The sequence below is a fragment of the Tyto alba genome, unplaced genomic scaffold (assembly GCF_018691265.1).
Source record: "Tyto alba isolate M040663 unplaced genomic scaffold, T.alba_DEE_v4.0 Super-Scaffold_16, whole genome shotgun sequence".
Classification (NCBI taxonomy): domain Eukaryota; kingdom Metazoa; phylum Chordata; class Aves; order Strigiformes; family Tytonidae; genus Tyto; species Tyto alba.
In genome coordinates this window covers 33,894,343-33,920,128 of record NW_024881278.1, presented here as the reverse complement: position 1 = coordinate 33,920,128, position 25,786 = coordinate 33,894,343, and the positions used below count along the sequence as shown (strand labels likewise).

General features: G+C 51.7%; 2 protein-coding genes across 2 annotated transcripts in view; one reads left to right on the top strand and one right to left on the bottom strand.

The window, feature by feature from the left end:
* PPP2R5D (protein phosphatase 2 regulatory subunit B'delta) overlaps window positions 1–24,690 on the top strand; it is a 30,710-nt gene extending 6,020 nt beyond the window's left edge. Inside the window, exons 3-16 of the mRNA XM_032994031.2 lie at window positions 1,795–1,996; window positions 3,150–3,349; window positions 3,686–3,796; window positions 5,608–5,700; window positions 6,198–6,328; window positions 6,732–6,791; window positions 7,292–7,400; window positions 8,287–8,340; window positions 11,158–11,328; window positions 13,366–13,493; window positions 15,547–15,648; window positions 20,748–20,820; window positions 21,274–21,390; window positions 21,754–24,690. Of these exons, the coding sequence (XP_032849922.2) occupies window positions 1,795–1,996; window positions 3,150–3,349; window positions 3,686–3,796; window positions 5,608–5,700; window positions 6,198–6,328; window positions 6,732–6,791; window positions 7,292–7,400; window positions 8,287–8,340; window positions 11,158–11,328; window positions 13,366–13,493; window positions 15,547–15,648; window positions 20,748–20,820; window positions 21,274–21,390; window positions 21,754–21,891 (1,689 nt within the window). The 3' untranslated portion in view covers window positions 21,892–24,690. The remainder of the gene's footprint in view (window positions 1–1,794; window positions 1,997–3,149; window positions 3,350–3,685; window positions 3,797–5,607; window positions 5,701–6,197; window positions 6,329–6,731; window positions 6,792–7,291; window positions 7,401–8,286; window positions 8,341–11,157; window positions 11,329–13,365; window positions 13,494–15,546; window positions 15,649–20,747; window positions 20,821–21,273; window positions 21,391–21,753) is intronic.
* Window positions 24,569–25,732, bottom strand: MEA1 (male-enhanced antigen 1). The gene is made up of 3 exons (XM_032994071.2): window positions 25,463–25,732; window positions 25,272–25,392; window positions 24,569–25,193 (listed from the first exon to the last, which is right to left on the bottom strand). The coding sequence occupies exons 1-3, from the start codon at window positions 25,703–25,705 to the stop codon at window positions 25,030–25,032; spliced, it is 528 nt and encodes a 175-aa protein (XP_032849962.2). The 5' UTR covers window positions 25,706–25,732; the 3' UTR covers window positions 24,569–25,029.
* Between the last annotated feature and the right edge of the window lie 54 nt (window positions 25,733–25,786).

The window sequence follows — 25,786 nt, the reverse complement described above, 5'->3', positions numbered from 1 at the left end:
CACAAGCTCATCTTTCTCCCTCCTCTCGTCATGGGACAGTGCTGCTCCATGAAAGAAATCAGATCAAACCTAAACTGAAGAGAGTTCCAATTCCTGTCTCCCCCCACCTTGTTTTGGAGCCAAGCTTGAAACAGACCCACTTAGGTTTTCCTTCAGGCAGAACCAGACCAGAGCCAAAATATTCCTGGTTCGGAGTAATGGCTTGACAAAACAATTGGTGTTTCATGTTGGGCGCTGTTTTTCCCGGGGAGTCTTTGCACTTGCTCTACTGATCGTAATCTGTAGAGCAGTGTCACCTTGGAGGCAGCTTTATCTATTCCTACCTTGCTGCCTCCCCGCGTGCTGCAGGTGCAGTAATTCTTGCTCTTGTACTGTGGTGCTGTGCTGCGCGTCTTTAGAAGCCACCAGGGCTCAGTTCAGGGTGAGGACTGCGCAGGGTCAGCTGCAGCTCAGCTGCTCCTCACAGGAAGAGACCGGCTACATCTCATTTGGAGGAGAGCTCTGATGTGCTTCTGCACTGCTGGTGCTTTCCCTCAAAATCCTACTGGTCGGTGTTCCGGGGAGGTGTGTGTTTGTCCTGCTATGCTGTATGTGGCACCTGGAATTTATGGGGAAAGGAGGTGGGGACATCCAACCTGCTTGCTATCCATTGTGCTATCCCTGTTGTGTCCTAAACAGGTTCACCCTGCAGCTCTTTGGCTTCATGTGCCTGCGGGAAGGAGATGGCAGAGCTGAGGAAGGGAGCGTTGCTGGGCTCAAGCAGCAGAACCAGAGTAGGCTGAGTGCTGCCTCCGGCTGAGCCCTCTGCCACAGGCTTGCTGGTGGGATGTTGCCCACTTCTGCCTTAAGTTTCCCGTGCGTTGGATCGGTGTGGTGTTAAAGGGTCAGTTATTGAGCCCCGAGTGGGACTTGAACCAGCACAGCTTCAGCAATGTCAGAACAGAGCTGAGCTGAGCAAACACTGGCTTGAGCTTCTGGTCAGCTGCTAAAAATAAGAAAGTGCCTCTGTAAGTGCTGTTTAACGAGCGTGAAGTGGAGAGGATGTCTGCTGGAGGAAAGTGCAGGCAAAGAGTTTGTGTGGCTAAAAGGGGTGATGTGGAAAAAGCAAATCGACAGAAGTCCAAACAGCAGTGAGGCTGAGACAAGGTGGAGATGGGAGGAGTAACCAGGATGGGTTGGTTAAGCCCACAGCCTGCTCCCTGAGGTTTGGGCATGGCCTGTGTAGTCGATAGAGTAGCAACTCTTGGTCTATGCCTGCAGCAATGATTTTAGTGGTCCTCACTATTGCCTTTCCAGGGCCATCGTGTCTGCTCTGTACTACACGCTGCTTTGCTTTTTCCCAGGTGGTTCCCTGCACAAGGGTAAGAAAGAGCAACTTGCTAGTTTCAGAACTTGCTTGCTGTGTTGTACAGCGTGCTGTAATCGGATGCAGTGGCACAGTGGGATTTTTATTTGGACCACGGAAAGTTCTTATTGTTGCTTTTCTCTGTCAGCAAACTCCTGTAACTTGTTGTGAGACATGGCTTTTCTTTCCACACCCCTAGCACTTGCTGCGCTCAGAGTCTCTGGTGTCTTTGCAGTACGTCACCGATATGAGAAAAACTGATGTTCACTTTGCAGGTATGCTGCAAATGCAACCAGCAGCCCTGCAGGAGTGGGTGAGATGCACTGAATTGCAACTGCAACAGTGGAAAAATGGGTCTGGTTTCTTCAGTTCAAGAAGATGCTGGCAGTATCTGATTGCTTGTGAGGTAAAAAGCTTATGAGTTGTTTTACGCTTTTCTCCCTCATCAGGCCCAGCAGCCTCAGCAGCAGCCACAGCAGCAGCAGACAACTGCAAATAAGCGACCCAGTAACAGCGCTCCCCCACCAACCCAGCTGAATAAGATTAAGTACTCAGGGGGACCCCAGATTGTGAAGAAGGAGCGCCGGCACAGCTCTTCTCGCTTCAATCTGAGCAAAAACCGGGAACTGCAAAAGCTTCCAGCCCTTAAAGGTAAAGAAGCTCTGGAGTGAGGGTGACCTTCATGACAAGTGACTTCTCCAGGCAGCGTGTGGTGCTGTAAGGGCTCTTCCCAAAGCAGCCCTGGCCGAGTCCTGCTGGCCTCCTGCTGGCAGGTGCAGCAGCCGTGGCTCCAGGAAAGGTGCTTGGCTTGGCAGCAGGTTGAGAACTGATAGCTAGCCTAAAAGAAAAGGAAGGTACTCAATGTGAACTTCAGTACTTACCTTCCCATTTGAAGTGATGTAAACCCTCGTGCTTATATGTACTTAGGATTGCCTCAGATTCTTCAGCAGTTTGTGCCAGAAGGTGGTGAAGTGCACAGACCTTGGTGCAGACTGCTCGGGGTTCCTACAGCCACCTGTTCCTGGGAGAGGTCCAGGCCTCCTCCTCCTCCTCCTTGTGTTTCCATTGCAAATTATGGTAGTGCTATTGAACTTGTCCACATTAGAGCAATTACCAAGCATGAGCAGTTAGTCTACATAATGGTACAATTAAACATGACTTAAGTGTGGACAAGGAGAGAGCATTTTCAGCAGTCACTCAGCCAGGCCTGTTGCTGACATTGCTCACAGAAACAGGCAGCCCTTTTAGGAAGGGCAACTGCCTTGCAGCTCAGCAGCTGTTCTGCAAGCGAGAGGTAAGTTTGCCTGATCGGCCTCAGCAGCGCGTGGTTTCCAGTGGCGACATATCAAAAAGAGAATGCTGTTAATACAGGCTTTCTGCCACCTTGGCCCCTCTCTTCTGGGCTGCTTTGGGGGAGGGGGGTTAGCCTACAGTGTGTTCTGCCCAGCTGCCTTTGTGACTGTGGGGCGCGGGGCGTGGGTGTCACTGGTCTGTGATGGGAGCTAGTCGGGCTCCTTTTCCAGTGTACCTTGTACCGGGAAGAGATCAGTGCTTATCAGATCAGAAATGGATACCATGTTTGAAATCACCTTGTGGGATAGTTACCTTTCAGTCCCTCTGCCTCCACTGTCCTGTCTCCGTAGCAGGGCTAACACCGCCTTTCCCTCTTGCCCTGCCAGCTCAGGGGGGACTGTGATGGGGAAGGGGGAATGCGGGACGGGGAGCAAACCACGCTGATACCTGGACAAGCCAGGGAGATGTTCTGCCTATCTCCACGGTCAGATGCCCCTGCTTTCTCTGACAGATGCTCCTCCACACGAACGAGAAGAGCTTTTCATCCAGAAGCTGCGGCAGTGCTGCGTGCTTTTTGACTTCATCTCTGACCCCCTCAGTGACCTGAAGTTCAAGGAGGTGAAGCGAGCAGGTCTCAACGAAATGGTGGAATACATCACGCACAACCGTGATGTTGTCACTGAGGCTATCTATCCTGAAGCTGTCATCATGGTAGGGCATGGGGACAGTGCATGCTTGTGTACCAAAGAAATAGGGACTTTTCTAAAGCGAGGAGGGGAGAGGGGTTTGTCAAAGAGGAGCGTGACCCAGAAGCTGGGTTCGGTGACAGTGCCTGGTGTAGGAAGAGGTGGAAGCTCTTGTCTCTGGCACAGACTCCACTTGTAGAGTTTATAGCCGGCTGTAGCCCTACAGCCTCCAGGGAGGGACCTGTTTGTAGGCACAGCTGTGGGAAATCACAGTGCGTTGCTCCGCAGCGAAGGATTTGCTGTGGGGAGGACTGTTGTAAGGTGCAGGGTTGCAATTCATACACCTTTTCGCTCCCATCAGTTTTCAGTGAACCTCTTCCGGACGCTCCCGCCGTCCTCCAATCCCACAGGCGCGGAGTTTGACCCCGAGGAAGATGAGCCTACATTAGAGGCTGCCTGGCCGCACCTTCAGGTGAGGAGGAGGAGGAGGAGGAGGGGGAATATATATCTGGCAGATTTATCTCCAGAAAGCCAAGAGTCTGTGTAGTGCTGGAGCCTGCCAGCCTGGCCGCTGGCTGCTTCCCCAGCCTGTGAGGGTTGCTGGTAGGGGGACAGGGAGAGGCCAGGCCTGCCATCCGTGGGTCAGAGGTGGTTGGCAGGCAGCAGGGCTGTCCTGGAAACGGACTGATGGTTGTGTGCAACACTCACCTGCAGATGGCTGTAGTCCCACGAAGCCCTGAGGTAGGTTGGGAGTGAACACTTCGCTGGGAGTTGAGGGAGTTGTGCTGTTTTGCCAGTGTAAGAAGCAATTCCCAGCAGTGTTCGTGTCTCAAAGGCTCAGGAGCCCTCATCCCCTGGGCTTCAGCAGCGTTGGAGGCAGCACCCCTGTCTGCCTCAGCACTCTTGCCCAGCTCCCTGGGAGGCACATGGGGGAAAAGGACTGCGTGGTGCCAAAGCAAAGCCTGTGCTGGCACCTGCTAACATGTCTCTTGTATGCTGGATGTAATTCAGCTGTGTTAACTGGGAGCAAATATTTGACCAGAAAAGATAGGGAACTGGAGTGGAGGGAGAGGGGGAGGGAGCCAAGGATCTTTTAATTAGACTGTGTGTCCTGGGAAATAGATTTTAAGACAAACTAAGTGAAAAGGGTTATGAAAGCAACAGTGAGCGTGTTTTAGCAGAGCTCAGCAGTGGAAGTCAGGAGGTAAGCTTATGGGGGTCTCCCCAGGCACTTGCACAGGGATGGGCTGTCACACAGACAGAGGCAGAATAAGAGAGCCGGGCGCTGCAGAACGATGCAGAAAATACAGAGAGGAAATAAGGTGCAGTTTTGCAGCAGTGGTTAATCACTTCTCACTGCTGCAGTTGACATAGGGATGTGAGTGTCGGTAGAAGTGGTGTGTCCTCAGCACCAGAGTGCTCTGAGTGCTAGGAAGCATTTGTTTCTCAGAGTTAAGTCAGCAGCAGCCAGCGTGGGTTTCTGGCAAGTGTGTGCTGAGTTTTTTGGTCACCGCCTCAGTTTTTTTCTGTGCTGCTGCCTCTGGCAGCTGGGCCCTTACCTCTGGATGGGTGGCCCCATGGCTCTTTCACCTCCAGAGTCAGACCTCGGGGACGCAGCGCTCTTGTTTGGCCAAGTCGCCCCTCGGAAGCGCTAGGCAGGGTCAGCCCTGGAACGGACTTGTCCCTCTAAGAGGGTCAGAAATTGCTGTTTCAGCACTGACAGCCTTCCTAAAGCAAGCTGCCCTTTGTTGTCCAAGTGGGACACAGCACGCAGCTTGCATGGCTTAGTGGGGCTGAGCCAATCTGGAGTCGGTCCCCAGGAGGCAGAGGACACGACGTGTTTTTCTGGGGTCCGTTTCATTTCTCTGCTTTTCTGCTCTTTGGTGTGTCGCAAGGGCTTCTAATGAAGCCTGAGCCTTTGCAACCTCCTCTGGAGGTTTTTGTTCCCTGTAGAGATGCGAGCTGAAGGTGAGAGAAGATTTTACCAGGTCTAGTATCGTCATCTGGGTTGGTGGCTGTTGTCTTTCGTGGGAGCTGAGGTGATGAGATCTCATGCAGATTTGGGCAGCTATCTGCCACCGGCCCCCTGCCCATCAGAGCAAGGGCAGCTGAATTGATCACACTGAGTGGGGAAGCACAGGTTGCTGTGTTTTCTGTGCTCCCATTCAGGCTTCCCAACCTTTCCCCAAATCCTGAAGGAGAAGGGAAACATTTAAAATCCAAAGTAAACACTGGTGAGAGGACGGGGGCGTTTCTAAGTGATCTCTCCTTCTCCCCCCATAGCTGGTGTATGAGTTCTTCCTCCGGTTCCTGGAATCGCCTGACTTTCAACCAAACGTAGCCAAGAAATACATTGACCAGAAGTTTGTGCTGTCTGTAAGTAATCGTTCTCCCTCCCACTGTGCACCACCTTTATGGAGGACATGCAGCAGATTTTGGTGAAGGTGTTATGCAAACAGCTCAGCTTTGTCAGCGGGTGCTTGATGGTGTGGGCTTTCTTTTTTCCTTTGTCTTGAATGAGCAGAATTCTTTGCAGGGCAAGAGTGTGCGTAAGCTGTAGTCCGTGGAACTCTCCACTCATTGTACAGGTGGAGATGTGCACCGGGAGCCTTGCAGGGGAAAGCCAGGGACATGCAGCTTTGTAGAGCATGCAGGCCATCACTGTGCTTCCAAAAACGAAAGAAGTGCTGATGGTTCCAGCTTGTGACTAGGAAGCTGCATGTTTCAGGGACGTGACTGCTGTGCTCGGGGTGCTGAAGGCATCACTCAACTGAAAGAGCCACTTCTGCTGAGCAGGAGCGGTGCCCGGCGTTGCTGGTAGCTTTGTCCAGACAGGCAGTATGCAGACACTGACTGAATTTCTCTCCCCACAGCTGCTGGATCTCTTTGACAGTGAAGACCCCAGAGAACGAGACTTCCTAAAAACTATTCTACACAGGATCTACGGGAAGTTCCTGGGTCTGCGAGCATACGTGAGGCGGCAAATCAACAATATATTTTACAGGTGAGATGTTTCTTAGTGCCACTGGCTTAGTGAGTGAGTGGGACAATCCAGTGAGATAAATTTGGGGCACTAGACTCTGGTTGTCTCTGATCCAGACTGTGATGAGCTAAGTGACTCCGTTATGTCACACTGCTTTGGGAGGGATAGCATTCATCTCTGCTTAGGAGCAGTGAGGATGTGATAACACTATCTTCAGTGCACACAGCAAATGTTGGGACCTGTAAGCTTTAGCTGATCTGGGGGCCACGAATTTATTTGCTTCTATCTCTTACACCTTGCCCTGTTGTCCTGGAGTTCTGTTATTTGCTAGGAAACTCCCTGTCTCCACTGTTTTTCCTTCCTTTTGCTTATCAAACTGTATCCAGCATTTGGCAACCACCTCTCATTCTTCACTTCTCTTTAGGTTCATCTATGAGACAGAGCATCACAATGGGATTGCAGAACTGCTGGAGATCCTGGGAAGGTAAGGGCACTTTTGGAAGTCCCAGAGGGCCCATAGTGAGGGAAACCTCCCAGTCCAGCATGCTGTGTGAGCTGACAGTGCCTGCCTTCAGCAGTTCTTGCAGTAGCCACCTCTTCCAGAGGATCTCGGTCTGACAAAGCACATGGTGAAAATACTCTTCAGCCTGCCGATAGATGCAGTGGTAGCCTTCTCCTCCCCAGATTTATCTCCTGTTGGAATCCAGTCACACTTGCTGTCTTGCCTCAGCAGGCAGTAAAAGAGAAGTTTCTCACAGACCTGAGAAGCCTTAGCAGTGGGCAGCCTTCTCTTATGCCACCATCCTCCTGTTCTGTAAAGTACAAGCTTTGAGGACTGGGCTGCCTCTGTGCTGGACCACACTTCTGGTGGGTGTTTTCTGAAGTGACTAATAGGAGCTAGGGCAAGCCCCTGATTCTTTTGAGGTGAGAGATACTGTATTTCTGTTGGGTAAAGATGTTAACAAGACTCTTGTTTCCTCTCAGTATAATCAATGGGTTTGCTTTGCCTCTGAAGGAAGAGCACAAGATGTTCCTCATCAGAGTCTTGTTACCACTGCACAAGGTGAAGTCTCTCAGTGTCTACCACCCACAGGTGAGAACTGCTTCCAGTTCCCAGGGCAGGATGTGGTTCTTGCCAAAGCTGTTGTTCGGGCTTGCTTCTAGCTGTTCACTGGGATGCATTACTGTGTTGGACAAAGTTCTTGCTGTGAGATGTTTTGGGCTCTGCACTAGTCCCCTACTGCGGTGGTTTTTCCCAGCCTCGTGGTGCCTGGGCTTGCATGTATGCATCTGTGCTTTTTGCCACTGGCTGATAGGAGGCTATCCTGTTATTTCCTGCTGACTTAATGCTGTGGCCAGCCTGCTTTGCCTCGCTGTGCTGGAAGTGTGTGAAATATTGGGGCCCTGCTGAAACCAGAGAGGTAAAATCCCGAGCTGCTGTCATCAGCCTGCGCGTGTGGTGTGTCAGCTGTTAGTCACTGCTGAGATATGCAGAGAAATCAGTGTGCTAGGTGGTACGGAGATGAATTTCTTTCAATTTAGAGCACATAATAAAAGAGTAGAGAAAATTAGGACTCAGGCTAGGAAGTGAAAAATTATGGGTACTGAGTGGTGATGTCTGTTCTCCTAGTCTTGTTTTTATGGGGCAGGGCTTTGCAACAGTCAGGTTTGTTCCTTCCCACGTGTGCAGCTGTGCTTGCATTTGAATGTATTAGCTGTGGACTGCTCTAGGTGGCTCAAGTTTTATCCTTTATGATGCATGAACAGCCTGAGCTCAGGCCCTGCCTGCTTGGTCTTAGAGCCTTCACTTGCCATCAGAAGAACTGGATTCATTTGGAGCTGCAACTGTCTGCTCATCACACACTTTGTGGAAGGCATAGTGTGACTTCCAGCCTAGGGTGGTGGTGGCACTTCATTCTCAGGTACACTTGAGGAAGCTCTAATCTTGCCGTGTTGTTTTTTTTCTTTTTTTCCTACAGTTGGCATACTGCGTTGTTCAGTTCTTGGAGAAAGACAGCAGCTTGACAGAGCCCGTGAGTAACCTTGCTTAACCTCTGTGTGTCAGTCAAGTCCCAAAAAGCTTCATGGTTTCCTTAGAGTACAGCAAGGGTGAAAAAAACGCTAAAGAGTCTGGGAGTCAACTGAGTTGTTTACTGGGTTTGCCTGGTACCCTGTGGGCAGAGGGGACTGTGCTGCTCACGTGCAAGCCTTTAGAATTCTCTTCTGAAAGCTTCAGAAGGGTGGGCTGTAGTCAGTCTTTGTGCTTCAGATCTTGGTGTAGCAGAAGGAACACTACAGCAAGCTGTCCTTTCAGGACAGAGCTTTCAGCTGGTGACAGATGCTGCGGAGACAGAACACATGGCCATCTAATATCTGATGGAACCAGCGTGAGCTCATGGGGGCCCTGAAATAGTAAAAGTTCACTCCAGACTGCTGGAGTTGGCTGAAAAACTGTGGGAATGAGGTTAGGAACCTGGGACGCAAAGGTCTACTTAGGCAAGCCACTGTTCTTGATGAAAATATTCTCCTTCCTGCCCTAGCATCAATTTGCCACCTCCACAGTGTTGTCACATGGTGGACGCGTTTGCCTTCAGGATGTAGTGCTGGGAAACAGCAGGTTCCAAAAAGTGTGAGCAGTGTAGATGGGCTCTCACATATTCCAGTTCCTGGGTCCGTAGCCTGGTTAACACTGCGGGTCTGTATGCCGGCTTGGCAAAGGGTGCAAGTAGGAGACAAGTGTTTCTCCACCCACTGCAGGCCAGGAAATGTCTTCTGCAGAGCTGAGCTTTACAGCCTCAAAACAACAGATGGCCAAAGAACGTGTGCTTGTGTCACTGTAGCAGGGAGCACCAGCAAGTGTGAGCATTTTAATGAGCAGTGCTAGCTGAGGTCGTTCTGTTCCCTGGCTGAAATGTGTGCATTGGTGCTGAGCCTGGCTGTGCTTGGTGGAAACTGGTCGGGCTGTTGTCAGCTTTCTGGCTCCTCGGCTCTGACACCAGCAGTGCTGAAGCAGACCTCCCAGCTTTTCCTTTAAATGTGGGTCCTCCATTTCCTGTGTTCCCAAAAGCCTGCTCTGAAACAAACTGCATAAAGTAGCTTCCTGATCATGCAGAGCACTTCCTGTGGCTGACAGCCAACCCAACAGCCTCCTGCCAAAGCACTTACTGGAAGGTGAGGGAGAAGAGACAAATGGAAATCTGTCAATATTTCTAGGATTACATTTTGTGGCTTGTTCGAGTAGTAAAGCCCCATAGCTCGTCGCTGCTTCCTGGGCAATGGCTTAGTGACCCCTAGATTACAGACCCAGGTCTGGTTTGGTACTTGTGAAAAGCAGTGGGACGACCCGATTTGGTACCTTCAGTGGGCGTTGCGTTGGGTCTCAACCGGACATACCAAGGCCATATTGACACAGGTTGTGTCCTGTTGAAGCATCCTGCTTGTGAAGGTTTTGAATAGGCTCCCGAGATGACTGGGGTTATTGAAGGCTTGAAGAAGTACAGGGCTTGTGCCTCAGCAAGGCTCTGAAAGCACTAGGGGATGTTGCCACCAGTGCTGGAAGGAGGCCAGGTCACTCACTAGGGCCACACTCACGTACAGTTGGCCTCCCAGAAGCTTGCGCAGCAAGGCTTGACGTGGTAGCTCTTGTGTTAGCAGCAGTCTGAATGACTGCCAAGTGAGCAAGGCCTCAGATGTGCTTAGTAATAGCCAAGACAGACTTGACACACCTTGCACCACCTCAGCCCCAGGAGAAATTACGTCTGAGTCAGTGAAGGTAATTCTTGCCTGAATGGCAGACCTCAGTAATGACAAACACTGAGGATACCAAACTGTTGGCTTCTCAAGCCTTGAGTTGTGGGAAACGTAATGCTCAGATGTTTTTAACCTTCCTGTTGCATTGCCCACTACTGTCCTCCACTGTTGCGAACTTCCTCTTGAGTGCTGGCTTCAGGATCAGGTTGCTAAAGTACGAAGCGTTTGAAAGAGCAACTCCTACTGCCATTTGTATGTGAATCTAGCGTTCACAGAGTTAGAATTTCTGTAAATGCCATACCAGTGGCTCCGACGGAGTGAAGGTCTGCAGGATCTTGGATCCTGCCTTTGAGTGTGTCTAGGAGCAGATGGGCAGGGAAGGAAGAAATACTAAAAATAAATAAATAAAACCAAGTGGGATGTAGCCCTTCCCCTAGTATGTTCTTCCAGTATTTTGCAAGCAATAGTTTACTCAGCCAGAAGTTGCATCTGCATTGTTATATTTAATTAGCACCAGTAGGTATAGCCTCCATAAACTTGTCTACTCCCTTCTGGAGTCTGTTTGGACGTTGAGTCTCCACAAAGTCTTGCAAGAATGAGCTCCATAATCCAGTTACTTTTGTGTGAAACAGTACTTCCTTTTCCTCGTCCCAAACCCATCCATTGCAGTATTTCCTGGGTGCTCCCCAATGCTCAGGCTCTGTGGTGTATTGGACAGTGATTCCTCAGTGACCTTCTCCTTAGCATTTCCAATTTCATTAGCCGATCTTCCATGGTTGCTCTGCACCGTCTGTCGGCCACTGCCCACTCTGGTTTGAGCCTTCCATGTTAAGCTGTGTTTGGGGAAAAAAAAGTGGTTCTAAGCTTTGTGCTTGTAGTACAGAATCCTAGCAGCCTGGGTAGTGCTGCTGTTTTTTGTGAAACTTGGCAGCGTTTGGGCTTTTCTCTTCTTTCTTCCCCAGTAACACACTGTGACTTTCTGAGAAAGTCTCTTCTGTTACTTCCTGCCTGTTCTGTTGTGAGCAGACTCTTAAACATTTATTTCACAGCTGGTGTTAACTTTCAGCCTCTAACACTGTCTCTGTACCCTCCCCACTCAGGTGATTGTGGGCTTGCTGAAGTTCTGGCCGAAAACTCACAGTCCCAAGGAGGTGATGTTTTTAAATGAGCTGGAGGAGATCCTGGACGTGATTGAGCCATCGGAGTTTGTGAAAGTTATGGAGCCCTTGTTCAGGCAGTTGGCCAAGTGTGTCTCCAGCCCACACTTCCAGGTGGGTTGCAGCTCGGGGAGGGGATAGGGCACTGGTTTGCAACCCGCTTGGCGTGTGAGGGTGACACCACAGCTTTGGGGCTTGTCCTTGTGGATCAGTGGGACACGGAGGTGTGACCAGGGTGAGTATTGGGGTGACATGTGGTGGGAGGCAGTGAGAATCCTCATCACAACCACGGAGCAAGTTCACGCAAAGAGAAAACAAGGAGGATCAGTGGAACCCCTCCTGCTGCACTGTGCTGTTCAGCACCATGTATTGCAGCAGGCTGGAGCTGGAGCAGAGGTGCTCTGCCACCTCCTGTTTTGTCTAGCGAACATAGAGGACACCCATCCAGTGTCACCCTGTTGCAGTAAAACCAAGGTGGCTGCAGCATTGGAGGAAGGCCAACCAAGGAGACAGTGTGAAGAGAAGGTACTCTGTACTATTCTGGTGTAGGTGGTAAAGAGCGAGGTAGAATGAAAAAGTGCTAAAGTCTCCTGCTTCGTTGTTCCCACTGAAGGGAAGCTGGCTGTAGTACCAGGGTAAAACATCTCTGTAGCTGATAGTCTTAAGGCTTAAAAGGTCGAGGGTGGCAGTAACTGTTAGTAGCTCCTAGCCCGTGTTCTTGGCTCACTGCTTTTGGTTGCCATGAGGAGTGACCAGGAAGAAGATGGGTTGCAGGTGAAACACATGGCTGACCCAGGTATGGGTGGGGGGAAGGTGACATAGCCCTCTCCCAGGGTGAGCGTGACTGCACTCAGTGGGACGGAGAGGTACAAAGTCAAGAGTGTACAAGCCAAAAATGAGGTCAGTCTAGGTCACGTGTGTGTGTAAAAGATCACTGTTTCCTGGAAAGGACTGGGGGAGCCTGATGGAAACCAGCTGGACGTGGATTACTGGTGTGGTGATGGGAACCAGAGGGCTCCTTGACCTTTGGGCATGGAAGGAGCTACCATAGGGAACTAAGGAGCTTGAATAAAGTAGGATAAAAGCTGAAGGAGAGGCATCCTGTACTTGACAGCAGCCCTCATCTACTGCCAGCTCTTGAAAAACAAGACTCAAACCCAAACTTTTTACAGCCTAAGACTTTACAGCCTAAGAAAATTAACCTCAAAGGTGTCCCATACAATCGGGCTGAAGAGTCTCTGTCTGCAGCTTGTCTGAGAGCAAAAATAGGAATTGACTTCTTGGTGAGTCTGAACATCTTGGTGGGGGAGAGTTTTCTGAGTGGGTTGTGTGTTAATCTAGCAGACAAAGGCTTCAAAAGATCTAATAGCTGGAAACCAAAGCTGGGTAAGTGAACATGAGGTGAGTTTCTCTTCATTTACTCATGTGGAACAATACATTAAGGGGATATAGTGAGTTCTCCATCATCTGAAATATAAAACTGAGACTGGCTGTGTCTCTTCCTAGGTGTTTAAGCCATTCTCAAGTTAGCGCTAAATGTAGAAATTAGCCTGGTGATCTGCATTACCCAGATTCATGCTTAAATATGAAGAATTGGGGTTGAATCTATCACTATGTGGAAACTTGTTAGGCTTGTTTGTCTTGTTAGAGCAGGATGGCTGCCCCAAGATTTTTCCATATTTTCACCCTTACTAAATCAGGGTGATGAATTGTGGGCCTGATGACTGAAGCTCCAAAGCCCAGAGAAACTGTTGTGGGGAAGGCCAGGGAGAAATGGAGCTTTACTGAGCACGGTCTGAGGAAACAAGGGAGGCACCTGGCGTGGATGACGTTGCTGTCCTCAAGTGTTGTGTAAAAGGTGTTGGAGTCATCAGTGTAGTGAGGGTAGGCTTGCCTAGTCAAGAACATGAGGTTTTCCCCAGGAAAGGGGGAAGTGTCTGACAGAGGCTGAGGGGAAGAGGGCCGGGCAGCGGGGATGGAGAGCCTTGTAGAAGTTGGTGAAAGCCAGCCCTGCTGCCCACGCCGTGGGGAGGCATCTGCTCCTCAGCTGGGTGGTGGCGAGCTCTGGTCTCCTCGCTGCACAGTTTCCCTGTGCACCACGGGCGTTACTGGAAGGAGCCTCTCCAAGGATGGCTTTCTCTCTCACTGCAGGTGGCAGAGCGAGCGCTGTACTATTGGAACAACGAATATATCATGAGCCTGATCAGCGATAACGCAGCCAAAATTCTCCCGATCATGTTTCCAGCGCTCTACAAGAACTCCAAGAGCCACTGGAACAAGTAGGTCTTTCCACATGCCCTGGCACTTGCTGTGCATGCAGGATTGCTTGACCTACTATCAATCTTGGGGCATGCTGCTACAGTGCAATGATGGATGGTGACATGAGGTGCTGAGCCAGAGGGGTTGTTAGTAGGATCAGCATGGAAAAGTGCCACAGACCGTGGTGGCCTGCTTCTGCAAGGGGTCAGGCGCCTGCAGTGACCTGCCTTGGGGCCACCAGGTCTACCCAGAGTTTGATCCCTGCATATCACTGATGCTGCCGGTCTTCTGGAGGTGTGTGGTAGGTTTTCCAGCCAGCTTCTGGCTGCTTGTTAACTAATGGTCACCCCTGTGCTCTGCATGAGCAGAGACCTTGGGTAATGCAGTGCCCGACTCCTTGAGCGCAGGAGGAATGGAGAAAGCAGAACCAACCAGGCAGATGTCCCGTGTCAAATTATTGCCCTCTGTCTGATTCCTCGAAACCAGGCTGGTTTATGGTCCTCCCACCAACTTCCTTTCTTCCCACTGCTGCTTCAGTTGATTCCTTACGTGGTTAATTCAAGTGGTAAAACTTACTTCCTTTAAATGAATTAGCTAGAAGTACTCAGTCCGCAGCCAAGATCCTAAACTCTTCCAGCAAAAAACACAAGAGAGAAAAAAAGTTGTCTTCCCCTTTTGTAGAGGGTGTTAAAAAGCAAAATAATTAATTCTAGGGAGGTTGGGTGAGTCCAGGCCTTAGGAGTATGCTGTGCTGGCAAATACAGGGTTGTGAGGGGGAACTTCTGCAGAGAGCTCCCCACTGACGAGCTGTGTGACTGCTTCCTTCTCTTCACTGTATCAGGAAGCGTGAACTTGAGTCAGGGGTGCTTTAAAGACAGGTAGACACAGATGTGCTGTTATGAACGTGCACAAACACCCAGACACACACACACACGTGTGCACCAGCAGGCATGTGCCTGTGCAGACAGGCACATACGCACGTGCACGCACACGTAGGGCGTGTGTGCAGATGTGCACAGTTCCACGCTCGCTCAGTGTTGCTGCCCCACCTGATCAGAGTTCAGAGAAGGGCTTCATGTTCTTGTCTGAAATCTTTCACCAGCTGTTTCTTGCACCATTCAAGATTCATGTTTCTGCCTTTTCTTCTCTCCTTCCCGGTGGTATGGCAGAAGGAAGTCCTGAAGGTGGTTTCCTCTTATTTATCCTTGACTTGGTTTTAGCACTAGCCATGTCTTTTCAGGGCAGGTTGAGCACCTCAGATTCTTCTCTTCCTTCCAATAGCTCATCTGCTGCAACGCCTCGTCAGACAGCCTGCGTAAGTCCAGCGGGGCTGTGTAGCTCTCTTCCTTGTTCCATCTGCAGAGCTGGCGAGGTGCAGAGCTCAGTCTGCTCAGTCTCTTACCTTTTGCCTCTGAGTCGGGTATTTCAGAGACAGCTTCAATACTTGTTTTTATTCCCTGGAAGAGTCCTTGTTCCAGAGAGAGCTCACATACAGTGCAACCTATCCATAAATTGCTGACACAAAGTCAGCTTCTCTTCTGTGGTGTCCTTGGTGCTGGTCCCCATCTCTACAGGGCTGCTGAATGTCTGTGTTTTGGGCAGCTCCGTGGCAAAGCTCATGACTGAGTACGGGGCAACCCAAAAAAAGCCATGGTGTATATGTGAGGTGAACTGTGGGGGGCACTAAAGTTAGATTAGCTAAAGCCCCCTTGAGAACAGCCCTGAGCAGGTCCCCAGCGTCCCTCCTTTCCAGTTTCTAACTACGAGAAATAAATGCATGAATGCTGATTTTGCACTCATTAGTCTGACCACAGTAAAGCAGGCCTGTCCCAGTGGTGGTGGTCTCATTCTTCTCCATCTCTTTTCCCCTGTGCAGTAGTCTCTGCTGTGTTTGTGGAGGGGGTTTTCCCATGCAAAGAGCTGGGACTGTCTTTTGTCACCTTGCTGTAGCGTTGTCGCTGATTAGAGCTGCTGATGCTGTTAGTTCTTGTCGGGACTCCTGGTGCTAACCCAGGGCTGAGAACCTGGAGGGATACCACCACGACTTGTTCTCCTTTCCTCATTTCTTTGCAGGACAATCCATGGGCTGATCTACAATGCACTGAAGCTCTTCATGGAGATGAACCAAAAGCTTTTTGATGATTGCACGCAACAATACAAGGCAGAGAAGCAGAAGTGAGTAAGAGATTCTTACCGAGTGACTTGAGCTCCTCCTGGATTCTCCTTGGGGTACAGTAACAGATGGTAAATGCTGGTAGGCAGAGGGGAAATGGAAAGGTGGTGCAAATAATTTTGTCAAAAAGTAGGATTCCTCAGCAGTAGCTATGTGTAGGGATGAGAAGAGGTACAATGTGTGTGCCCTGATAAAAATCCTTTCAGTTCTGCTGAAGCAGGTAGCTTGGAAAAGAGTGACAGAGTTTGCTGGGTCAGGAGGAAATAAATTGCAATGTAGAGGATTCTCTGCAGAGACACTTAGGCTCTGCCTTGGAAATATTTACCAGTTTGTATATGCCATAGTGAGACCAGTGGAACCCTGCTGCTTTAGAAAGACTTCTCTGAAGAGCTTTGCTGCAGTGGGCATAATGCATCTTTCATGCCGCAGGACGCTTCAATTTTCCTGTAATAAAGATGGAATAATACCTGGAATTTCAAAGAGCAAACGGTGGGGATAAAATCTGAGCTCAGCAAGTACCTATGTCATGATGCTGTAAAGAAGAAAAAACTCCACTTTTTCACTTTTTCTGCTTCCTCGTGCTGGTTTTGGTGCTTGCATGACTTGCCTTGGGGAGCTAAGTCAGTTCAGTAAGCTAGAAGGATTTTTTTTTTATTTTTTTTTTTTTCCCCTCCTGGTCTGTTTTCTGCTAACTTAGTGACATAAAATTGTGCTTCTCATTTCTTTATGATCCAGCACTGCCACAAGGGTGGTGGTGGGGAGAGCAAGGCTAACCCTTGCTGGCAGTGGGAAGCTCTGGGATACGTTCAGTTGATTTGGGAAATAGTAATAAATAACAAAATTGAGTTATGCATCAGAGCTTGGAGACGGATAGCTGCATATGGAGAAATTAAGATTTTGTTAACATCTAAATTGGGAACAAGCAAGATTTTTTTTTTTTTTCCCCCCCCCATTTTAGGGCATTTGTGAAGCCCACAAATGTCTGCACATATATTCTAAGTCACAGTGACAGCACATTTACTATGAGGTCTACCTGGTATTTCCATCAGGAGTTTTTTCCTACCTGTTTAGCTTCTACCCACGCTGAGCTGCTGAGGGTGGCTGTTCCCAGCATTGCTGTGTGGCTGATGGAGGATTGTTCTGGAAAAGGTCAACAAAGCAGCTCCGAGCTGTCCAAGAAATGGACGGGTAGAACTGCACTGTTTTCTGCTCCTGTTAAGAGGATTTTTTTTTTTTTTTCTGTAGTGCCTCTCTGCCTAATTATGCTTCAGAAAACCTTGTCTTGGGTTTTTATCAAGGATATACCTTTTGTTCTCCTAGGTGACCAAATTTGGTAAAATGTCAATTAAAAGCTTTGTGGGTGGGATGTAAAAATGTCTTTTAGCAACTGAGTCTGAGATAAGTTTACCTACGGTGAGCGTGATACAATTCCTTAGCTAAGTGGAGTTTCCCTGCCACAGAGACTCAGCTAAGGAGGCTTTTCTGGGCAAAACCAAGAAGGCTTAACTCTGCTGTCCCTAGCACAGCATTAGCAGCTCTTCCTGGCTTGAGAAGTGTGAAAAGGGCCCCCTCGGAAGGGATGGAAACAGTTAGAAAGGGAAATAATGCAGGAGGGAATGGGGTGGGACAGCAGGCTGGGGGGGGAAGAGCAGCTTGTCTGGGCAAGGAGGTAGAGACTTTGGGCAGAGGTACAGCGAAGAGCTGGGTCAGGGCGGTGGGGGTGGTAGTGTTATTCTTAATGTCAATGAATAATAGGAATGGGATAGGCAAAGGGGACAAATTAGGGGAGGAGATCAGGGCTTTTCAGGCAGGGGGCCTGGGACTGGACAGAATGTGGGACAATGGTGGGGATGAAGAGCTTGCCCTTAGGAAGATGGATTAGAAACTGGCTCTTCTAGAGCAGTATGCCTGAGTTCTTTGCTGAAGTCCATTGTGAAAATGTCATCTTTTCCCTCCACGTCTTTAAAATATCCAAGAAATATAAGCAAATCCATGTGCACTGAACACTGTGGCTGCATAATCTGGAGCGTAATAGAGTAAGTCATTGCTGAAACGAACAGGGTTAGGAAAAGCATGCTTTACAGGCAGGAGAAAGTGTTGTTTGGTGGTGTCTGCCCAGTGGAATGAGACCATTTCATAGGTGAAGAGTCTGTCTCGGAGTTTGGGGTGCTGTTCCTGCGCTTCCCCCACCTGCTCTTCTTTCCAGAGTGCTGCGACCCGTTCTGGTGAGCAGCAGGTCCCAGTGCCTCCATTCCAGGGAAGAAGACGTGCTGTGTCTACAGCTCATTTTTGCTGCCTTTCTGTCAGAGCTGACTGCAGGCCATGCCAGTCAGTGGTCAGTAATGTGGCATTTCAGTCAATTGCCATTTTCTTTTCAAACACGGAGACTTAAACGGAGTAGAAATAGTACTTTTTTTTTTTTTTTTTTTTTTTCCCCCCCCTAATAAAAACCTGCGAGGCTGTGATGATGTTGAGTGCCTCTGGAGTAGAGCAGCGTGCTGAAGGCTGCCTGTGGGAATGCTGGCTGGATCACTGAAATGTAGGATTGACCTTTAACTGTGCGATACCTTACTTTTTCCACAGGAGCTCGGCCTTATTCAGTGAGACTGACGAGTTTGAAACGCTGAGGCTTCTTTAGCATAGACAGAAAAAGGAAGAGACACCCGTGAAGTGTTTTCCCAGTGAGCCGCTAGAGACCTTGTGCTATGAACTAGAAAATAGCACATGTGGGAAGGACTGCACATGCGAACAAAGCCAGCAAATGTGAAGCAGTGGAAAGGAGAGAGCTTGTAGGTACACAATTAGGCTGCACCCAGATGTGGAGAGGCCTGCCCAGAAAAGCCTTGGCCATGTTTTGAACAAGTTACCATGCCTCCGAGCGACACGCCAGCTCAAGCCTGCCATCGCTGCACCCCTGGCTGTGCAGCTGCGAGCGAGGCTGGTCACGGAGGGACAGGCTCCCTGGGACCCGGGGGGAGGCTTCCCTGCTCTTCAGGTGGACTGACCGCGCCTTTGCTAATCTCCCTAGACATCTTGAAGCTGTTTGAGTTCTCAGAACCCTTGAGAAAACAGCGGTGAGGTCGGGGCAGATAGGTAGCAGCTTGTCCTGAGTGTCCCCTTCTGTAAAAGACCTCAAACACTGTCTTTTAAGCAGCGTGGTGTCAGCATGCCCTGGCGCCGCCCTGACACCCCTCCGGTGGCAGCTACCTTGCCTCCTTCTGCGTAGGCCACAGCAGTGGGAAGGAGAAGATACCTCCCAGTATAGTTCTTCTTTTCGAGATGTCCTGCCAGTGGCTTTCTCGTGCTGCTAGTGACGGGGTCAGGAGTGAAGGGAGCTGATGAGGTGCACATCATCCAGCAAGCAGGGCTGGGGGTGCTGCTCCTGTAGACTCAGCGCGGGCCTCGTCGCGGTTTAGAAAGGTAAGATTCTCTGCAGGAGTCACGTGGACGGGTGACACTTTCGGATAAACTGCAGTGGAAATGGCCTAGTGGAGGAGGTAAAGCCAGGCTGATTGGGGAGGTTGGGAGTAATCTTCCCTTTATGAGGGATGTTGGACAGCTGTAATACTACAGTTAAGTCAGTGCGGCATATAAAGGCGAAACTTTTGTTTGGCTGAAAAGAGTGATCACGGGTGGAAAGCTTTCAGATTTTTGGAAGCCCTGCTCTTAGTCAGACTGGGTATTCTCTTTGTAAGGTGGTCTTTCGCGATACCAGCTGAGCACGACGGGCAAACTGTTGGATTTCAAAGTGTGGTTAGGAACGGAGGGCTTCCCTGATGCCATTCAGAGCGCTTTGCTGATCTGAAAGGAAGGAACTGTTGCTAGGGATGCGTGGAGCTGAATGGCTGGAGGAGTGCCCTTGGCTCACTGTGTACCAGACCAGTAAGGTGATGTAGTCCAGCCAAACCAGATGAGCTTTGTTACACCTTTACGTGATACTGGAAAAGTAGACATTGCTTTGGAGGGGCGGTGGCCTTCGTGATGTGAGGGCCCTTTGTGGACAGACATATTGGTCTACATTTCCAGTGGCAAGATTGCACTAATACATATGTTTCTGTTTACCAGACATTAAAAAGGATGCTGGAGGAGCTGGGGTTGAGGCAGGAAAGAGCTAGGAAAGATCAGTGCTAGCTCCTGGTCACAGTCTCCTGCAGAGATCTCCAGAGCTCTGTCAGAAAATGAGGTGTGGGTTATTCATTTGGGGTTTGGCTTTTTGGTTGGTTTTTGTTTGGGTTTTGGTTTTTGATTTTTTTTTTTTTTTTTTGATCCTATGTTCTCTGATAAGAGTAGCCTCCTGCTTGAATGTTTGGCAGCTTCATTCTCATTTTTAGCCTCCTTTCTTACATACATTTCAAGAGTGTGTGATGATTACAGGGTATAACAACTTCCTTAGCATGGATAGGTCGGGCACTAGAGAGACCTGTAGCTGGGATGAAAGCCAGGTGGTTAAAGTTGGAAATAAAGCAGAGATTTTAGTGCAGGTGTTTTAAATGTAGAAGAGAATAACAAGGAGTGGTGAATGCTCACCTCTGTTTGCAGGGAATGTTCACTGCCCTGGGATTTACAGGTGGCCCTGCTGAACAGTCATTTAAGGTCTGTGTCAGAACCCGTACCAAGGTCAAGAGACGTGCCTGGGGGTTTGAGCAGCTCTCTGGTGTGTTCTGGCCAGAGAGGGAGGGAACTGTGGGCAGTTGAGCCCCAGCTCTACTGGCAATGGCAGTTTGTCCCTCTGCATCCGTGGGGCACCAGGAAAACGTGTGTTTGACATCCACACTGGTGTCACTGCTTTACTCCAGAAGCCAGTTGCTCTGGTCCACTCCTGCAGCGCAAAGCCCGGGAAGAAGTACCCGTGCAGCCTTTTCTGCTGCCACCCTCTGCCCTGAGGTGAGCAAGGAGCCTGCCTGCCTACCTGCTAGCTGCAGTGTGTCCCCTCTTCTTGCCACATCTCACCTGTAGATAGATTTAGGGGTCTCTGAAGGACCGAGCAGCTCTTCCCCCTCACCTGCACTTTTCTGCTGTCTCTTGCTTTTGTCTTCCTGTGAGTGAAAGCTGCGCTTTCTCTGGGAGTTCATGCTTGCGCTCTCTCTCTCTCTCTCTGCAGGGGAAGGTTCAGGATGAAGGAACGAGAAGAAATGTGGCAGAAAATAGAGGAGCTGGCCCGGCTGAACCCCCAGGTGGGTAACAGCAGGACCCAGGATAAATGAGACAAGAACGTGCTGGGGGTCTTGACCTGCTTCCGCAGCTCATGAGAGCAGGCTCTGGCCCCTGATCTCAGTCCTGTGCACACAGCTGCAGCAGCGCTCTGTCCCTCCAGTGTCTTGGGAACGCTGGCAGTGTTTTACCAGCCTGGCCTTCTGTAGCACTGACCTTTAAGTAACGCCTCACAGAGACCATGAACATGGTGGTGATGGACTCTTCTCTCAGCTGTGGCTTCGCATGCAATGTCCTGTGGCCCAGGGGGCACAGGTAGGAATGGGTGGGATAAGATGCTCCTTGCCTGGCCGTGTACCTGCTGCTGCCTTTGTGGGCAGCTGGAAGAAGTGTGACATGCTGTGTTAAGGTGCTGGGGGGAGAAATCTTGGTGTTGGATGGCGTGCTGACTCTCCAGCTGTCTCTGTTGCCTGCAGTACCCCATGTATTATGCCCCTCTGCCGTTGCCTCCTGTCTGCTGCATGGAAACGGAGACCCCAACTGCGGAGGATATACAGTTGCTGAAGAAAACAGTGGAGACAGAAGCTGTGCAGGTGTGTAGGTGACTGGGATCCTTCCACAAGTACTCTCAGCCCAGCTGGGACATCAGCATAGTCAGGCCAGGGTGCAGCAGCCAGAACTTGCTCTTTCCCAAGTGTTCTAGGGTAAATGCCTTTACTATCGCTAGACATCAACCTGTAGTCTGAAGAGTGGAGTTTATCTAACCTTCCTACTCTGGAAAAAGTGCAAGTGGGACTTGTCTGTGTCCTTTTGGTCTGGCTGGCTCTCAGCCTGTTCTGCAGCATGCTGCAGTCTCATCCAGCATATATCCTAGAGCGGTTGGAGTCAGAGAATGGGGAGGCTGGAGGGGCGAAGGGGTTTGCTACTCATCCCTGACTCCTTTGGTTTGTCTGTAGATGCTGAAAGACATTAAGAAAGAGAAAGTTTTGCTGCGCCGGAAATCTGAGCTTCCTCAGGACGTCTACACTATAAAAGCCCTGGAGGCCCACAAGAGAGCAGAAGAGTTTCTCACCTCAAGCCAGGAGGCTCTCTGACGGGCTCAGGAGCTGGCCCAGGAAGCGCTGCCCCATCCCTTTCCCCCAGGGGTCATGAAAATGCACTCGGTTCTCATGTATAAATAGGGAATGAACATGGTGAGCTGTGCCTGTCCTCCGCTCCCTCTGCATCCCTCCAGGGTAGATCTGGTTTTACGTTATAACTTGTATCTCACCACTGTCACGTCCTCCCGCTTTTCCTCATCCCTCCTGCTTTTCCACCTTGGGTGTGGGTGTGTGAAGGGAGCCTCCCTGACCTGCCGTTCTATCAGCCCAGGCAGGAGTTGCTTCATTTACAGCTGCCGCCTGGTTCTTGCTCTGCCTGGGAGCCGGGGCCTTGCTGCCCTGCAACACAGGCTCAGCGCTGGCCAGAGACGGCTGCACGTGGTTCAGCATGCTGCTGCAAGCCCCAGGTGCCCGGCCCTGCCCTGCCTGCCCCCGCGCCGCTCGGGCAGCCGAGCCCCACGGGGCGGCCAGAGGTCGGGCTGAGCTCCGGGCAGGAGCGTGCGGCAGAATTCCCGGGGCCTCTCCTGCCTCTCGGCCCTGCCGTGGGCTGCAGCTCTGCAGCTGGAGGGTCTCGCCTACAGCAGAGGAGATGTTCGCTCCCATCTTTTGTTTCAAGCCCCTTGTTCTGTTCCCCTGTCGGTGGGGTTGGGGGTTCAGTGCTTCACTACCCCCAGTAAAGCTGGGCGTGAGCACTGCACACCACCGCAGCCCTCCCTGCAGAGCGTCCTTAGACGCTCTCCTGTGGGAAAGTGAATTCTTTCAGCTGTTTGTGTTGGTCCGTGCTGCCTCGTCTCCATCCTGGTGTCTTGGGTTAATCGTGGGCCCAGAATTAACTTCCCGCTTTGTGGCAGGTGTCAGCCAACTGACCCCTGCTTTCTTCCTCTGCCTGCTCAATTAAAATACTCCTGCAGCATTCCCTTTGTCGCTGTATCCCATCCTTAGCTCTGCAGTGGCCAGGGTTTCTAGGAAGCTTGTGCTGCTGAAGTAATTTCTGCAAACTGGCGGAAGCAACGGACACGCGTTACGGGGCCAGGCTGCGTTTCTGACTGTGCAGTTGTCTCCTCCGTCTGATCAATGGCTGCGTGCTGCTGCCCAGTTGTTTCCCTGGGTGCTCTGAGCAAAGTTGGCCTCACCCCATCCCTTTGGCACCTGCTGTGGCCCGAGGCCCTTGTTAATTAACATCAGGGACTTGTGCTAATTCAGAGTGCACTCGCCGATAGCCCAGGGGGTTGCGCAGCACTTGGGTGCTACTGTGGTCCAGCTTTTTCCCCTGCATTTTTGTGACCTCGGAGAGGCTGGTTTGTGATAGACTAGGGAGTCTTCCTTGCTTTTTGCCTGCTGCGCTCACTTTTCTCAACACATAAGCTTAAGTGGGGGTTGCAATAGCGCAGGGAGCTGATGGGGCCGGTGCTAATCTGACACTGCTTTGCAGCATCCTGGGGTGTTGCAGAAGGTCCTGCTGTATCTGTCCTCACCAGTAAACCGTTCCCAGGTCAGAGGCTCGTCCCCTCTAACCTTACTACTGGCGTGCAGCACATCTCTCCTCCAACCCAAACTACGCTGGTTTTCTTCCTGTGTGTCCTGTACCCCCTGCCCTGTTCAGCTCTCTTTCGGTTCGGCCCACACGAGGCATGCCACCACCTCTGCGGAGCAGCTGGCAAGCGTGAGTAGGTGTGGTGAGATCACCCACGGTCACGCAGGACCCCGCCTCCCCTCCGCTTCACGCGACGGGCCAGTTCATCAGGAGACTTAGGAAAACACAACCTCAGGGAGGTTACCGCGTATTTTGAACGTTAGTCCGAGCTCGTGGTCAGCTGCCAAACAATTACCTCATGCCTGGCACAGCCTGTAGACGTGCGCTGGGTGGTGCTGGATGGCGCCCCGGGAGCAGCAGGCACCCCGGGGCACGGCGGAGACGAGGGCTGCCGCGTGCCACCCGCAGCAGGGCTCGGGCCGGGGGGGAGGCTCGCCCTCCCCGTTGCACTACGGGCTCTGCGACTCGCCCGCTTAGCCTTGCGTTAGGAGGCGTCACCTCGTTTTTTAGAGCGCTACAGCACGCGCGCGCGCCCTCGCGGGGAGCCTGCTTGCTGCTGGGCAGTAGCCGCCCTTCCCCGCTGCAGGATCTTTCTGCCCACAGAGAAAAGAGTTCTGGGGTGGGGTGGGGGGCTGTCACTCTCCTGCAGCTCCTCTCTGTGCTGGCAGTCCCCGAAGGAGTTGTGCCACGCGCAGGACGGAGGCGTCGCGACTCTGTGCTGCGCAGCTTCGATGTTCTCATAGCTTTGTGTGTCTCGTTCTGGGTCAGGGAACTTAAGCTTTAGTACCTTCACGTTGCCGTTAGTTTGCTGCCTATTCATTCCAGGGTCCTGGACATCTAAGAAGGGGACCATGTGAGAAAAGGGGGGGGGGGTGTGGGGGTGTGGGTGCGTTCACCCTCTCTGCCGTACGTACCGCTCATACGCAGACCTGTGTCTGCCACGCTACAGCTGCCCCTTGCTCACTCGGTTTCTAGCATTAGTGCTGCTCATTTCTGCCTCTGCCTTTCCCCACATCAGCCAAATGGACAGAACTGGAGCTGCCTCTTCCACTTCACCTGGCTCCCTCTGCCCGAGGGAACAAGCAAAACTTAACTACTGCATTCACCCCCTGGACACAAGTATTAAGCTGCTTACAGTTCATATGTACATATGGTGTACTTTATTTTCAGTAGAGCATTACATAGTATGAAAGTGTTGGATTTTGTACAGATGTCCCTGTATGTACAGAACTAAATAAAACCGATCTCTTGGAAAGACACATTGGACTCCACCTCTGATCTTCCAACCCGCAGCCCCTGTGCTGGGAGGGGGGGCCCGGGTGAACACGGGGATCGATCCAGTCTGTGTCCCGAGGGGATCTGGGCAAAGCCAGCCAAGATCCCCTCCCTCCAGTATGGAAACCAGTCAGAAGCCAACACAAGGACATCGCAGCAACTTACTTGCCAGCCAGAACCGGGGAAAAAAAAGAGTGGGAAGGGAAGGTGGACCACGTCGGTGGGAGAAGGTGGAAGGTCGAGGGCGGCAAGTCCTGTCGCCACCCGGCTCCGAGGCAGCGGGCGGTGGAGGGAGGGGGCTGGGGGCAGCCGTGGCTTGGTCCTCACTTCCACTCGGGTCTGGGGCCGGGGGGGTTCGGCCGGGCTTGCAGCGCGCGCTGCACCACGTCCTTCCACTGGTCCTCGGAGATCTGGCTGGCCCAGGCAGGGATGCCCAAGGTGGGGAGCTTCACGCCCGCCATCGTCCTCTTCACCAGCTCGACGTGTTCTGGGGGCAGAGGAGGGGTGAGTGAGGCCGGGGCCGGGCCCCGCCAGCCGGCTGGGCCGGATTTGGAGACGCCGTTACCTGCATCCATGGGGATGGAGCTGCGGCTGCTCCGAGCCGCGGCGCCTTCCTCCCCCTCCTCCTCCTCCTCCTCCTCCTCCTCGCTGTCTGCCGGCGGGTCGGGCAAGTGGAGCCTCAGCATCTGCAGAAAAAAGGCGGGCAGCGGGGCTCAGGGCCCCCTCCCCAGGTGTCCCCCCAGCCCCGGGCGGTACCTGCAGCCGCTCCTGGAGGCCAGGGCCCGCCGGGGCGGCGGGGGGGCCCTGCTCCGGCTCCTGGCTCAGCGGCTGGTACAAATACCCGCCGCCTCCTTCCTCCTCCTCTTCCTCCTCCTCCTCTTCTTCTTCTTCTTCTTCTTCCTCGTCACCGCTCCAGCCCGCCGCGCCGTCGGGGGCCTCGGGCGGCCCCGGTTCCTCCGGACACACCCGCTCCGGCCCCATGCTCCCCGCCACCGCCATCCACCGGGGGAGGGCCCCGCCGCCGCCCGCCGCCGCCGCGAAGCACTGTGGGTATTGTAGTCCTCCCGCCGCGCCGCCATG

What these genes read in the sequence shown, in the direction of transcription:
- MEA1 (XM_032994071.2), bottom strand. Translation starts at nt 25,705, where the DNA reads ATGGCGGTGGCGGGGAGCATGGGGCCGGAGCGGGTGTGTCCGGAGGAA. An exon ending in GCCTCCAGGAGCGGCTGCAG is followed by an intron (nt 25,393 to 25,462) that starts GTACCGCCCGGG and finishes TTTTTTCTGCAG; the next exon opens with ATGCTGAGGCTCCACTTGCC. An exon ending in CTCCATCCCCATGGATGCAG is followed by an intron (nt 25,194 to 25,271) that starts GTAACGGCGTCT and finishes CTCTGCCCCCAG; the next exon opens with AACACGTCGAGCTGGTGAAG.